General features: G+C 44.1%; 1 protein-coding gene across 1 annotated transcript; it reads left to right on the top strand.

The window, feature by feature from the left end:
• Window positions 1–4199: 4199 nt before the first annotated feature.
• Window positions 4200–15854, top strand: LOC110536367 (U4/U6 small nuclear ribonucleoprotein Prp3). The gene is made up of 17 exons (XM_021622120.3): window positions 4200–4877; window positions 5272–5419; window positions 5632–5762; window positions 6742–6909; window positions 7059–7142; window positions 7289–7572; window positions 7688–7809; window positions 7988–8175; window positions 9341–9507; window positions 9666–9748; window positions 10221–10367; window positions 10513–10612; window positions 10830–10943; window positions 11102–11220; window positions 11432–11509; window positions 14586–14641; window positions 14804–15854. The coding sequence occupies exons 2-17, from the start codon at window positions 5275–5277 to the stop codon at window positions 14951–14953; spliced, it is 2136 nt and encodes a 711-aa protein (XP_021477795.1). The 5' UTR covers window positions 4200–4877; window positions 5272–5274; the 3' UTR covers window positions 14954–15854.
• The last annotated feature ends 96 nt before the right edge of the window (window positions 15855–15950 follow it).

The following is a 15950-nucleotide window of genomic DNA, read 5'->3' as shown; positions in this document are numbered from 1 at the left end:
AGAGTCATGCTACGATCCTCATGGTGACACCATCTTACATGACTTCTCAATTATTGAAGCAGAGTGACTGAATGAGAGACAAAGAGAAAAAGGTGGGATGAGAGAGAGAGAAATTGTGAAAGGGTGAAAGCAGGATGGTGAAAGAGGTATAATGCTTGCTTCTGCTGAGTATGTAAATGAGGGTTATTTTGCATGTACCTTGACAACCCACACGCATGCACACGCATGCACACACACCCTGAGGACTGGTACACTCTGCCCATCTGTGTGTGTATTAGGGGCCGTGGCTCAGTGCTGTGGCATGCAGCTCAGTTTGGTGTGAAGTGAACACACACACACACACACACAGGGTTTGGAGAAGTGTATACAGCAGCGTGACCCAGAGTCCCCTGGTACCGGAACCTTCTAGAATGATTTACAGCCACTGTCAGACACACAGGACTACAACTGGGTTAGAATGATGAAACGCCACCTGATCTGCTGGGCTGGGGAATCACATAGTTTGATGCCATTCCATTGTGTATGTGTGCCATTCAGAGGGTGAACAGGCAAGACAAAAGATTTAAGTGCCTTTGAACGGGGTATGGTAGTAGGTGCCAGGCGCACCGGTTTGTTCCAAGAACTGCAACGTTGCTGGGGTTTTCACGCTCAACAGCTTCCCGTGTGTATCAAGAATGGTCCACCACCCAAAGGACATCTAGCCAACTTGAGACAATTGTGGGAAGTATTGTAGTCAACATGGGCCAGCATCCCTGTGCAACTCAATATTAGGTAAATACTACTAATGTTTGGTATACTCAGTTTATGTGCCCTTCAAATGAAAACATTATAGAATAAAACACAACACTGACAGTAATGTTATCTGATGAATAAGGATGAAGCTTTTTCTCAAACCAGACCAGAGGATAGAGGTTGCATTCATACACAGCCCCTCCATTCAACCAGCGACCACAAAATAGTGCCATGTACTGCGGGTGCTACTGAGTACTATGAAGACACCATTGATAGTCTGTGTGTGTGTGTTTTGTGGTGGGGGGGTCGGGGTCGAGTGTGGATGGGGTGAGGGTATTTGTGATATTGTGTGCGTGAGTGAGTGTGTGGGGAGAGGGGTTGAGGGGTCTGTGTGCGGTACAGTCACATTGTGCCATGATGCTGTTATATAATGGGCTGGCTAGTGGGATGTCAGACAGACATCTCAGACAGAGTTCAGTGTGTCAAATCGGAGGGCCTGTTGTCCGGACCTCTGGCAGTCTCTGTGGAGGTGCCACAGGGTTCAATTCTCAGGCTGACTCTTTTCTCTGTATACATCAATGATGTCGCTCTTTCTGCTGATGATTCTCTGATCCACTTCTATGCAGACGACACCACTCTGTATACTTCTGGCCCTTCTTTGGACAATGTGTTAACTAACCTCCAGACGAGCTTCAATGCCATACAACTCTCCTTCTGTGGCCTCCCAACTGCTCTTAAATGCAAGTAAAACTAAATGCATGCTCTTCAACCGATCGCTGCCCGCACCTGCCCGCCCGTCCAGCATCACTACTCTGGACGGTTCTGACTTAGAATATGTGGACAACTACAAATACCTAGGTGTCTGGTTAGACTGTAAACTCTCCTTCCAGACTCACATTAAGCATCTCCAATCCAACATTAAATCTAGAATCAGCTTCCTATTTCGCAAACAAAGCATCCTTCACTCATGCTGCCAAACATACCCTTGGAAAACTGACTCCTGCCGATCCTTGACTTTGGCAAAGTAATTTACAAAATAGCCTCCAACACTCTACTCAGAAAATTGTATGCAGTCTATCACAGTGCCATCAGTTTTGTCACCAAAGCCCATATACTACCCACCACTGCGACCTGTATGCTCTCGTTGGCTGGCCCTCGCTTCATATTCGTCGCCAGACCCACTGGCTCCAGGTCATCTATAAGTCTTTGCTTGGTAAAGCCCTGCCTTATCTCAGCTCACTGGTCACCATAGCAGCACCCACCTGTAGCATGTGCTCCAGCAGGTATATTTCACTGGTCACCCCAAAGCCAATCCCTCCTTTGGCTGTCTTTCCTTCCAGTTCTCTGCTGCCAATGACTGGAACTAATTGCAAAAATCACTGAAGCTGGAGACCCATATCTCCCTCACTAACTTTAAGCACTAGCTGTCAGAGCAGCTCACAGATCACTGCACCTGTACATAGCCCACCTGTAAATAGCCCATCCAACTACCTCATCCCCATACTGTTATTTATTGTTTTGCTCCTTTGCACCCCAGTATCTCTACTTGCACATTCATCTTCTGCACATCTATCACTCCAGTGTTTAATTGCTAAATTGTAATTATTTTGTCACTATGGCCTATTTATTACCTTACCTCCCTTATTTTACCTAATTTGCACACACTGTATGTAGACTTTTTTTCTCTATTGTGTTATTGACTGTATGTTTGTTTATTCCATGTGTAACTCTGTGTTGTTGTTTGTGTCACACTGCTTTGCTTAATCTTGGCCAGGTCGCAGTTGTAAATGAGAACTTGTTCTCTACTAGCCTACCTGGTTAAATAAAGGTGAAATAATTATTTTTAAAAGGTGTCATTTTTTACCAAACTAATTTTTGCCAGGGCATTCAGTCAGTCCATCACTGCATGTGAGGAGGATGAATTGGAAAGATGTGTATGCTTTGTGTGTGAGAGAGCCCTGTCAAAGTGAGAGAAATATGGAGATATAAAAAGAGGTTGGAATGAGAATGAAAGATAGAGAGAGTAAATAATAAAAAACTGAATTCCAAAGAAAAAGAGTGGTGTTTGTACTATTTGGCTGTACAGCACAGTACAGTTACAGTAGTAGGCCTAGATCATTATAAAACAGCAGTGCAAGGGTTCTAAAACACTACTGCAGAGTTGTACTAGGGACGGGGAGAGGTGGAGAGGGAAGGGAGGGAGTACACTAGAGGGTGGAGAGGGGCGGGAGAGCGTTGCATGTAATCCGGCAGACGGGGGATAGCCCCCGGCTCACACTGCAGCTCTCGTGCTCAAACTACTACTACTGGACTCAGATGACCTACATCACGCGCCAGGAGGAAAAGGAGAGAAAGAGTAAAAGATGGCGCGGAAAGGAAATAACCAAATAAACAAGGCGGCATCTTCAACATTAGCCAGTGTTTTCAACCAATTCTATGAATTTGTTTGTTTACGCATCACGTAGTGATTGAAAAAACGCATTAATGCAGATGTATCTATGTCTGAGTGTATATATTTTATTCGAAATGGAAGTTCAATTGACAAGGCCGACCTAGGCTGTAGCCTATAACGTCACTCTACTCCCGACTGGTGGCCGACAATCCAAATTGCAATAAAGTAGCGTTGCCTACTATTGGGCTGCGTTCAGTACGAAAAAAAGTAGAGTAACGTTCAATTAAACGGAAACGGGGGTACTGAACGACCAATTAAAATACGGGGAGGGGTTGTGGATGAAAATGCTTGGCTTCTCTTTAAATACGTCACTCATTGCTTTAAGCCAAACCCACAAAAACGGAGCAAACGTACCTCAAAGTCTGTTCAATAAAAACGGCCAAAGACCAAAAGACTGCTAAATAGTTATCAAATAGCTACCCAGACTATCTGCATTGCCCTTTTTTGCACTAACTTATTGTAACGATCCCTGGGTATTATTTTGACTTATCACATAGCCAACGCTGCTGCTACTGTTTACTATCTGTCACTTTATTCCCATTATACATTATGTACATATCTACCTCAATGACCGTATATACCCCTGAATATCGACTCGGTACTAATATAGGGGAAGGGCCCGTAAGAAAGAATGTCACTGTTAGTCCACACCTGTTGTTTCCAAAGAATGTGACACATTTGATCTGAACGTTTTGGGGGAACGTGCCGTTCAGTATACATCTATATGAAACGTAGCAAAGGTTCAATCGAACTGAACACACTCTTGTATTCAAGTGACAAACTGCTACAACAAGACAATCATCTGTGTCAAATACACGGTGAGTGGAAAAATTGTAGACTACCTCTGGAAAATCTGTATTTTGATGAAAGTACTCTGCCTGCAGCATAGGCTCTTTTTATTATCTTTGGCCTCACCCCCCTAGCTAAGAAACATATTGCAGTCCTCATCCTCCACGTACAACACCCGTTCTGCCAGTCACATTCTGTTAAAGGTCCCCAAAGCACACACCTCCCTGGGTCGCTCCTCTTTTCAGTTCGCTGCAGCTAGCGACTGGAACAAGCTGCACAAAACCCCTCAAACTGGTCCGTTATATCGCCATCTCTTCATTCAAAGACTACATTTTGGACACGCTTACTGACAGTTGTGGCTGCTTCGCGTGATGTATTGTTGTCTCTACCTTCTTGCCCTTTGTGCTGTTGTCTGTGCCCAAAAATGTTTGTACCATGTATTGTGCTGCTACCATACTATGTTGTTGTTTTATGTCTCTCTTTGTTTAGTGTTGTGGTGTCTCTCTTGTCGTGATGTGTTTTGTCATATATTTTATTGTACATTTTTAATCCCAGCCCCGTCCCCGCAGGAGGCATCTTGGTAGGCCGTCATTGTCAATTATAATGTGTTCTTAACTGACTTGCATAGTTAAATAAATAACAACTATTATTCACGTGTTGATTTTATGATTGATTCACGATAGGCGGAAACAACGAACAAGTACTAACAGTAGAAAGACGGTACCTCACGTGTTTCCGCTTCCGGGTTCTGAATTCAGAACGTCGTGTGAACGCCGCGCTAACTGAAAGTTTGTTCACAGCGGCTTGGATTTATTATGTATTTCTATCTTTTAATATTAATGTTTTAGAATATAACTGATATAAGAGGATATATTCACCTGTTAAGGACGAAATCGTCTGGTTGGTAAGTTGATCTCACCGCACGGGGGAATCAGACTTTTGTAGCTTGCTAGCTAGCTACAAGAGTTCAACGCTAGCTAATAGTTGAGACATAGCTAGCAAGTTAGCTAGTAGTTGAGCCCTAACTAGTTAAATAGCCAACACTGGCAAAAATCTGTGTTGACAGGTGAAATGTGAACAGGCAAGGGAAACAAACAGCAAGTGTTTGTTAACTTGGCAAGCAAACCAACCATAACTTTTAGTAGCTAACTTAGCTGGGCAGATACACGTGACGTTGATCTGTTTGTCAACTTTGCTGATCACCTATCCATGCCACTAAGGTTAACGTTAGCTACTTGGCTAGCTAAGAAGTTTGTCTGTTTCAGTTTGTTTGTTTACCGACTACGGTTGTGTTGTAGACGATGTCTCTTCCTAAACGGGAGGTGGAGGAGCTACGGCCCTGGGTGGAACGGACCGTGAAGAAGGTGCTGGGGTTCTCTGAGCCTACTGTCGTTACTGCGGCCCTGCACTGTGTAGGCAAGGGCCTGGACAAGAGGAAGACCACAGGTGTGTGAGAGGGGGATTATGAGGGCAGTTGGTGTGTGACATGTTACACTGAAATTGTGGCAGAAAAGCTGTGTTGTACGCTGTCTTATCTGTTTTGTTAGCATATTTTTCCAGAACGTCTGTTTTTTTGTGGGTCTGGCTCAAATAGATAACTGTTCAGCAGTCTTTAAATGTTATATTTGACCCTTGACTCCTAACCTTTGACCCATCAGACCAGCTGCGTCCATTCCTGGATGAGTCTGCCAGTGGGTTCGTGGAGAGACTATTTGAGGCCCTGGAGGAGAGCCGTAATTCCCGTGGGAACAAGGGTGCTGGGGAGAGGAACCGCAAGAGAGACCTGAAGGTAGACCTCACCACACACTGCTGCTGTTGTACCACACGTTCCACGTTAACCTGTAGGTTGTAACTAGTAGCTATCTACATGTCTAGACCATGGAGATGGAACACATTAACCTGTATCCTGTAACCAGTAGCTACCGACATGTTTAGACCATGGAGATGGAACACATTAACCTGTATCCTGAGACCAGTAGCTACCTACATGTTTAGACCATGGAGATGGAACACATTAACCTGTATCCTGAGACCAGTAGCTACCTACATGTTTAGACCATGGAGATGGAACACATTAACCTGTATCCTGAGACCAGTAGCTACCTACATGTTTAGACCATGGAGATGGAACACATTAACCTGTATCCTGAGACCAGTAGCTACCTACATGTTTAGACCATGGAGATGGAACACATTAACCTGTATCCTGAGACCAGTAGCTACCTACATGTTTAGACCATGGAGATGGAACACATTAACCTGTATCCTGAGACCAGTAGCTACCTACATGTTTAGACCATGGAGATGGAACACATTAACCTGTATCCTGAGACCAGTAGCTACCTACATGTTTAGACCATGGAGATGGAACACATTAACCTGTATCCTGAGACCAGTAGCTACCTACATGTTTAGACCATGGAGATGGAACACATTAACCTGTATCCTGAGACCAGTAGCTACCTACATGTTTAGACCATGGAGATGGCACAGATATCAGAAGGGATTGAATGGGTGTAAATGATAGGCTAGGTGAGTTTCTACCATTATCAGAGATTTCAACTCAGTAACTTGGTTATCTACAGAAAGTCATTGTCTCAAGGCTTGATCTTTATTATGTTAGTGTCATACATATCTCCCCTGGGAGCAGGACACAGTGAGTGGATATTCCCAGGAGGTTGTTTAAATTACTCATTACATTGGTTAGATTGCTTGGCTAAGCCTCAGGCCGAGCCTCAGGCCATTGCCGCCTACTGATGTTCCCCCAGGATGTGTTTGGTGATGAGGTGGAGGTGGGTGCGAGGCGGGACGTCCCCGAGGCAGGAGATGGTGTGCCGGTGAAGAGGAAACGTGTCCCCCGCTTCGAGGAGGTGGAGGAACCAGAGGTCCTACCTGCACCCCCTACTGAGAGCCCTGGCATGCTCACTAAGATACAGGTAGCCAGACACACACACACAGAGAGACTCACATACACACTGTTTCCCATATGAAACACGCATGTACCAAGATCCTGCTTCACATACAGACATGTCACGATCCTTGTGAAATGAATCAGTGTTCATTCCCTCTCTCTCTCTGTCCTCAGATCAAACAGATGATGGAAGCTGCCACCAGACAGATAGAGGAGAGGAAGAAACAGCTGAGCTTCGTTCCAGTGTCTTCCCAGCAGGTGAGACTAAACTTCCTCTACTCTCTCCCTCTCTTGAAGGATTGGCTGTATTTTCTCCTCCTTTATAAATGAAAAGTGTAGATGTCTGACAGATATTGTGGACTTGTGTTGTTACTGTCTCATCACAATCTCCTGTCCCCCTCCAGAGGCTGCCCCTGCCCACTCCCCAGCCAGACCCCCCCTTCGCCTCTCATCTTCTCCCCGCTCCCTCTGCCCCCTCCTCGGGCTCGGCCCAGTCCATCGCTCCCTCCCAGGCAGCTACTTTCATGAACGATGCCATCGAGAAGGCTAGGAAGGCTGCAGAGCTGCAGGCCCGCATCCAGTCGCAGTTAGCCATGAAGCCTGGTATACTGGGAGCCATTGGGAACACTGGAGGACCTCATAACCTGGTGGCGCTGGCCAACCTACACGCCATGGGGATAGCACCACCGTGAGTATAGCATACACCACAGACCCAACTTTAGACACTTCCACAAATACATGTCATACTACAGGGAGGCTTAACACATGTATGTCATCTGATTTTGTGTGTGTTTTGGGTGTAGGAAGGTGGCAGAGGCCCGTGAGTCAAACAAGCCGGCCCCTCTGATTCTGGATGATATGGGTCGGACCGTGGATGCCAGCGGCAACGAGGTGGAGCTAACACACCGCATGCCCACCCTCAAAGGTACAACACTCTCCTCTACTGTCACAATCAGCATGCTCTGTTCCCCGATCTTCAGTCACCTGTCTGACTGTTCATTCATCTCCTCTCCATCCACAGCTAATATCTGACTGTGTTCATTCATCTCCTCTCCATCCACAGCTAATATCTGACTGTTCATTCATCTCCTCTCCATCCACAGCTAATATCCGTGCGGTGAAGAGGGAGCAGTTCCGACAGCAGTTGAAGGAGAAGCCTGGCGAGGACCTGGAGTCCACTATCTACTTTGACGGGCGTGTTAACATAGCACCCGCCCAGCGAGCCAAGAAGGGCTTCAAGTTCCATGAGCAGGGACGCTTTGAGAAGATCGCCCAGAGGATCAGAACTAAGGTACCAAATCTGACCCCTGACCCGTCACCTTTCACCTCTCACCATAGCCTTTTATTATTTTGAAAGTGTTTCACAACAATTGATCAATACACAGAGAGGAAAAAACTATTTGTAGAGTGTAACATTAACCTCTCTAGGGTAGGTGGGACGCTAGCGTCTCACCTGGCCAACATCCAGTGAGATTGCAGAGCTCCAAATTCAAATACAGAAATACTCATTATAAAAATTACTATTTTACATGGGTTTAAAGATTAACTTCTTGTGAATCCAACCACGGTGTCAGATTTAAAAAATGTTTTACGGTGAAAGCATACCTTACAATTATTTGAGGACATAGCCCAGCAGACAAATCATTACAAACAGTAACCAGCCAAGTAGTATAGTTACACAAGTCAGAAATAGAGAGAGAATGAATCACTTACCTTTGATGATCTTCATATGTTTGCACTCAGACATTCATTTATTCAATAAATATTCCTTTTGTTCGATAAAGTCTCTCTTTATATCTGAAAACCTCAGTTTTCTTCAGTAATCCACAGGCTCAAACACAGTCACAACAGGCAGACAAAAAAATCCAAATTGTATCCTTAAAGTTCATAGAAACATGTCAAACAATGTTTATATTCAATCCTCAGGTTGTTTTTAGCCTAAATAATCGATAATATTTCAACCGGACAATAACGTCAATATAGAAGGTAAACAAGAAAGGCACTCTCTCGGTCGCACGCATGAAAAAGCTCTGACACGACAGGGTCCACTCATTCAGACTGCTCTTACTCCCTCATTTTTCAGAATACAAGCCTGAAACAATTTCTAAGGACTGTTGACATCTAGTGGAAGGCATAGGAGCTGCAATTTTACTCCTAAGTCAATGGATACTGTAATGGCATTGAATAGAAAACTACACACAAAATCCTACTTTCTGAATGATTTCTGCTAAATCATTTCTGTTATACTCACAGACATTATTTTAAGTTTTGGAAACTTGAGTGTTTTCTATCCAGATCCACTAATTATATGCATATCCTATCTTCTGGGCTTGAGTAGAAGGCAGTTGAATTTGGGCATGCTTTTCATCCAAAATTCCAAATGCTGCCCCTACCCTAGAGAAGTTAACTGCAAAATGGAAATTAAACAACCAAAACCACCTCTGTCTCCTGTCCAGGCCCAGTTGGAGAAGCTGCAGACAGAGATCGCCCAGGCAGCCAAGAAGACTGGGATCCAGGCCTCCACCAAGCTGGCCCTCTTTGCCCCCAAGAAGATGCTGGGGGACGGGCAGGTGCCCATCATTGAGTGGTGGGACTCGTACATCCTCCCCTCCAACATTGACCTGTGAGTCTTTACACATTTAATCCCCACTTTACTAGCTCAATATAGTCATCCTAACACCTACATCCAAGTTGTATACCTTTTGAAGAATTGTCATGAAAGTCCTCTCTCCACCATTTTCCAGACTTCTTGTTGTGCTGATCACATCTTTTCTCTCTCAGATCCACAGAGACCAATTTTGTGGCGATGGAGTTGTTTGGAGTCACAAACCTGGTGGAGCACCCTGCTCAGATCAGCCCCCCAGGTAACCACACACATCCCTTCTTTGATGTTACTTTTATGTCAAGCTTCCAATAAGGGCTCCTGGATATTAGTCAGTGGGTTAGATTCATCTCACCCGGCTGCCTGTGTAGGCGTGTTTTGCATGGGCTGAAAGTTGACTGTGTTCTATTTGGAACGGGGCTGCCATCCAGGTGTGACCCAGGGGACCTGTTCAAGCCCACGGCGAAGTCGGCTCAAAACAAAAGTGACCTAATTAAGCGTGTGGAGTAATGACTAGGATTCTGTTTTCACATGACAAAGGGATTGGTTTTGATAGAAACCCTTTATCTGGCTTCCAGGTGAAAACTAGTTTGAAAATTCAAACATATTTTATGGAAAAGAGCTGTATGTTTCTGAACGATGCGCCATGCCGCCTTGTTGACAACCTGACCGAGAGGAATAGATTACTGTTCAGTTTGAGAAGGCAGCTCTAAGTGTTGGTCTCCTCTCTCCAGTGGACACAGACAAGCCAGGAGTGACTCTGGGAGTGTACCTGACTAAGAAGGAACAGAAGAAGCTGAGGAGACAGACTCGCAGGGAGGGACAGAAAGAGCTTCAGGAGAAGGTCCGACTGGGGCTCATGCCCCCCCCAGAACCTAAAGGTAGGATAGAGACCAGGGCTGTTGAAGTAATGCTGCTTTTCTTTTCAATTTGAAGTTTTACTGAGTGGTAGTCCTATTTGAGGCCTGTGTTCCTCTCCTCCCCGTTTCAGTGCATCTCTGACCTTGAGTGTGTTTGTCTCGTCAGTGCGCATCTCTAACCTGATGAGAGTGCTGGGTACGGAGGCAGTACAGGATCCCACTAAGGTAGAGGCCCACGTCAGAGCACAGATGGCCAAGAGACAGAAGTAAGTCAAACCACAACACATTTCTCTCTGTATTGTCCCCTCTTTCTCTTACCTCATCTATTAACCCTTTTCTCCTCGCTCTCTCTCCCCCTCCTCTTTTCTGCCTCCCATCTATCACTGCTCCTATTTCACCCACTTCCTGACTCACCATTTCTGTCCTCTCCCTCCATATGACATCTCTCACTACATAACCAGCTGTCTGTGTGTTTGTCCTCAGGGCCCATGAGGAGGCCAATGCAGCCCGGAAGCTCACAACCGAGCAGAGAAAAGAGAAGAAGGTGAAGAAGCTGAAAGAGGACCTGAGTCTTGGAGTTCACATCTCAGTCTATAGGTGAGCTAGGGTTTGTCTCTGGATAGCGTAAGGTTTTGTGTGCATGTTATAGTGTTTAGGTAAGTCTCTGTGCACAGGTAACTATTTACGGCTTAGTATGTCCGTGTGCCTTTCCTACTCATTCGTACTTGCTTGCTCACCCCCTCGCTTTCCCTTAGGATCCGTAACCTCCACAACCCGGCTAAGAAGTTTAAGGTGGAAGCTAACGCCAACCAGCTGTACCTGACGGGCACCGTGGTGCTACACAGAGACGTCAACATGGTGGTGGTGGAGGGAGGTGAGAGAGGGGTGGCTGGAGGGGAGGGACCATATTAGTCTCTTTAAATGGGGTCTACTTGCACTGAGTCTGAACCATTCAAGTTGCCTTTAATTACCATGAATTACTCATGATAATCTCATAACATTTCTTATGACTTGTTGCTGTAAATGGGTTCTTCTTTACCCCAGATTTAACTACATGACTGAGCATGCATGTACTGTTCTCTCAGGTCCCAAAGCCCAGAAGAAGTTCAAGAGGCTCATGTTGAGCAGAATCAAATGGGAAGAACACAACTCCAAGAGAGATGGTGAGAATGTAATTTATATATACAGTACCAGTCAAAGTGTTGGGAACCTCCTCATTCAAGGGTTTTTCTTTCATTTGTATTATTTTCTACATTGTAGAATAATAGTGAAGACGTCACGACTATGAAATTACATATATGGAATCATGTAGTAACCAAAAAAGTGTTAAACAAATCAAAATATATTTTAAGTCTTAGATTCTTCAAAGTAGCCACCCTTTGCCTTAATGACAGCTTTGCTCACTCTTGGCATTATCTCAACCAGCTTCATGAGGTATGCTTTTCCAACAGTCTTGAAGGAGTTTCCACTGAGCACTTGTTGCCTGCTTTTCCTTCACTCTGCTGTCCAACTCATCCCAAACCATCTCAGTTGTGTTGGGGTCGGGTGATTGCGGAGGCCAGGTCATTTGATGCACTCCATCACTCTCGTTGGTCAAGTAGCCCTTACACAGCCTGGAGGTGTGTTGTGGGTCATTGTCCTGTTGAAAAACAAATGATAGTCCCACTAAGCCCAAACCAGATGGGATGACGTATGCCTGTAGAATGCGGTGGTAGCCATGCTGTGCCTTGAATTCTAAATAAATCACTGACAGTGTCACCAGCAAAGCACCATCACACCACAATCGCCATGCTTCACACATGCAGAGATCATCCGTTCACCTACTCTGCGTCTCAAAGACACAGCGGTTGGAACCAAAACACTCAAATTTGGACTCCAGACCAAAGGACATAATGGTTTAATGTCCTTTGCTCATCTTTCACGACCCAAGCAAGTCTCTTCTTAATGGTGTCCTTTAGTAGTGGTTTCTTTGCAGCAATGTGACCATGAAGGCCTGACTCATGCAGTCTCCTCTGAACAGTTGATGTTGAGATGTGTCTGTTACTTGAACTCTTTTGAAGCATTTATTTGGGCTGCAATTTCTGAGGCTGGTAACTCTAATGAACTTGTCCTCTGCAGCAGAGGTAACTCTGGGTCTTCCTTTCCTGTGGTAGTCCTCATGAGAGCCAGTTTCATCATAGCACTTGATGGTTTTTGCAACTGCACGCAAATTTTTTATCAAAGTTGTTAATTTCCCTATTGACTGACCTTCATGTCTTCAAGTAATGATGGACTGTCATTTCTCTTTGCTTATTTGAGCTGTTCTTGTCATGACATGGACTTGGTCATTTACCAAATATGGCTATCTTCGGTATACCCCCATCAACCTTGTCACAACACAACTGATTGGCTCATAAAATACTAAAAACAGCAACAAATCAACGCCAAGTGATTGTAATTTTTGGAAATCTGTTCAAGTATTCCGAACATACGAGATGTATACAGTGGCGAAGTATTTGAACCCTTTGGAAATACCTGGATTTCTGCATAAATTGGTCATAAAATGTGATCTGATCTTCATCTAGGTCACAACAATAGACAAAGTCTTAAACTAATAACTCAAACAATTATACCTAATCATGTCTTTATTGAACACACCGTGTAAACATTCAGTGTAGGGTGGAAGAAGTATGTGAATCCTCTGCTTTAAAAACTGGTTGACCCTCCTTTGGCAGCAATAACCTCAACCACATGTTTTCTGTAGTTGCGGATCAGACCTGCACAACGGTCAGGAGGGATTTTGTGCCATTCCTCTTTACAAAACTGTTTCAGTTCAGCAATATTCTTGGGATGCTCTCTTGAGGTCATGCCACAGCATCTCAATCGGGTTGAGGTCAGCACTCTGACTGGGCCACTCCAGAAGGCCTATTTTCTTCTGTTGAAGCCATTCTGTTGATTTACTTCTGTGTTTTGGGTCATTGTCCTGTTGCATCACCCAATGTCTGAGCTTCAATTGGTGGACAGATAGCCTAACATTGTCATGCAAAATGTTTTGATAAACTTGGGAATTCATTTTTCTGTTGATAATAGCAAGCTGTCCAGGCCCTGAAGCAGCAAAGCAGCTCCACCATACTTTACAGTTGGGACGAGGTTTTGATGTTGGTGTACTGTGCCTTTTGTGTTCCTTCCAAACAAATCAACTGTCGTTTCATCTGTCCACAGAATATTTTGCCAGTAGTGCTGTGAAACATCCAGGTGCACTTTTGCAAACTTCAGATGTGCAGCAATGGGTTTTTTGGACAGCGGTCCTCCCATGAACACCATTCGTGTTTAGTGTTTTACATATCGTCAACAGAGATGTTCCAGAGATTTCTGTAAGTCTTTAGCTGAGACTCTAGGATTCTTCTTAGCCTCATTGAGCATTCTGCGCTGTGCTCTTTGCAGGACAGCTACTCTTAGGGAGAGTAAATCCTTTCCAGCTTTGTGCAAGTCAGATCCTCTTTTGTTCGAGGCATGGTTTACATCAGACAATGCTTTTTGTGAATAGCAAACTCAAATTTTGTGAGTTTAAAAAAAAAAAAAATATAGGGCAAGGCAGCTCTAACCAACATCTCTCATCTCATTGATTGGACTCCAGGTTTTTTTTATTTTACCTTTTATTTAACTAGTCAAGTCAGTTAAGAACAAATTCTTATTTTCAATGACGGCCTAGGAACAACTGCCTTGTCCGCTCGGGGATTTGAACTTGCAACCTTTCGATTACTAGCCCAACGCTCTAACCACTAGACTCCAATGAGCTTTTGGGGAAGTCATTAGCCTAGGAGCTCATACTTTTTCCAACCTACACTGTGAATGTTTAAATTAGGTATTCGATATAGACAAGAAAAATACAATTTGTTATTAGTTTAAGAACACTTTGTCTATTGTTGTGACTTAGATGAAGATCAGATCAAATTTGATCAATTTGTGCAGAAATCCAGGTAATTCCAAAGGGTTCACATACTTTTTCTTGCCACTATGTGATCGTATACAAATGTAAGCATGGTTTGAAAATGTTGTAGTCAAATGTTATATCTGAATGGGCTTCTTGAGGTCAATTTGCAAATGATTTGTAATTATGTTCTGACCATCTGCTTAAGAAAACATGGGCCCATAGATGAATCTAGTTCATGATCCACGCTGTATGTCTTACTGTTTATATTACATAATACTTCACTGTACTTGTGGTTCTGAATCTGTTTTCCTTTCTCTGTCTGTCAGATCCAGATGCAGACGATGAGACCAAGAAGAACAACAGATGCAGCCTGGTCTGGGAGGTGAGTGGTTATAATAATCATGTTCATCTTGGACAACTGGCTTCTTTAAAATGGATTGATTGTAAACACAGAATAGACTGATCTAACCTTGTCTTTCTCTTTCTTCCCCTGCTGTTTTCTCTCCTGCCTCCATCTGTCCCCTCTCCTCCTCCCTCCTCCCAGGGCACGGCTAAGGAGCGTAACTACGGGGAGATGAAGTTTAAGCAGTGTCCTACAGAGAACATGGCTAGAGAACACTTTAAGAAGCATGGGACAGAACACTACTGGGACCTGGCTCTGAGCCAGAGCGTGCTGGAGAGCACTGATGACTGAAGGGAGAGCATCACTAGAGCTGAGGAGGATCCCTTACCACTGACCCAGGGTCCGATAGTTGTTCATCCTCATAATGGTTGGAAGTTATCTGATCCTGGATCAGTGGTGAAGCACATTGTTCCCTTGTGCACCAGAGACATGCAAAGGTCAGGGGTGATTCTACCCCTCTTACAGATCCATTCACAACCCCAACCCAGCCTTGTATGGCTGGCTGCCTGCCTGTTATTGTGTGTTGACTTGACTTAAGACGGAGGGGGACGGATTGGGAGTGCTGGTTAGAGAATGGTTGAGGGCGTAGATTAGGAGGGATATATGGTGTGTATAGATATCATTGAGAGAGGTGTACACTTCTGCAATCACATTTTGTGGAAGAGTTGATAACTGTGAGACCATCTTTCTAGCAGTTAGGGTGTCATTCAGGCTGTCAGTTGCTGTGTGTCAGATAAAGTATTAAATACTGACATCTCTCCACTGTGTGAGGGTTCTATAGCTTGCTATTGGCTTCTCTACCTGACTACAGTTCCTGAGTAAGCCCAGCTGGGGTCCAAATACAGTTCTGAAATATTGCCGCAATGTACTATTCCCAAGCAAAAGCCCTGTTTCTAATAAACAAAAACCAACCTATCAATGTAGAAGTAACTAAAGACTTTGAAACGTAATGAGATCGTACATTAGACTACGGTTTTTGTGTCATGTTTGTGGCTTTTTATTTTTTAAGAAAATTGACAATTGTTTTTTGTGGAATGACCACATTTAGTCAAGTATTGACTGATTCAAAATTGTTTTCTTTTCTTTAGATGTTTGTTTTGGATAAAATGTCTTCCCCTTATGTTTTGATCCTGTATATGTTGCCAATAAACACATGCAGGACAATACAATACACTTTGAATGAAAAATGAAAGCTTAATACCGTTGTGCACTTAATTATTTTCAGCTGCTGCATTGGATTTGTAACACAGTGAGAGGTGACATTTTATAATGCTTGCTATTGGATACA

Source organism: Oncorhynchus mykiss, chromosome 2, assembly GCF_057628025.1.
Source record: "Oncorhynchus mykiss isolate SJ-2025 chromosome 2, ASM5762802v1, whole genome shotgun sequence".
Classification (NCBI taxonomy): Eukaryota; Metazoa; Chordata; class Actinopteri; order Salmoniformes; family Salmonidae; genus Oncorhynchus; species Oncorhynchus mykiss.
The sequence above is the reverse complement of the archived record's forward strand: the minus strand, read 5'-3'. Positions and strand labels throughout refer to the sequence as shown.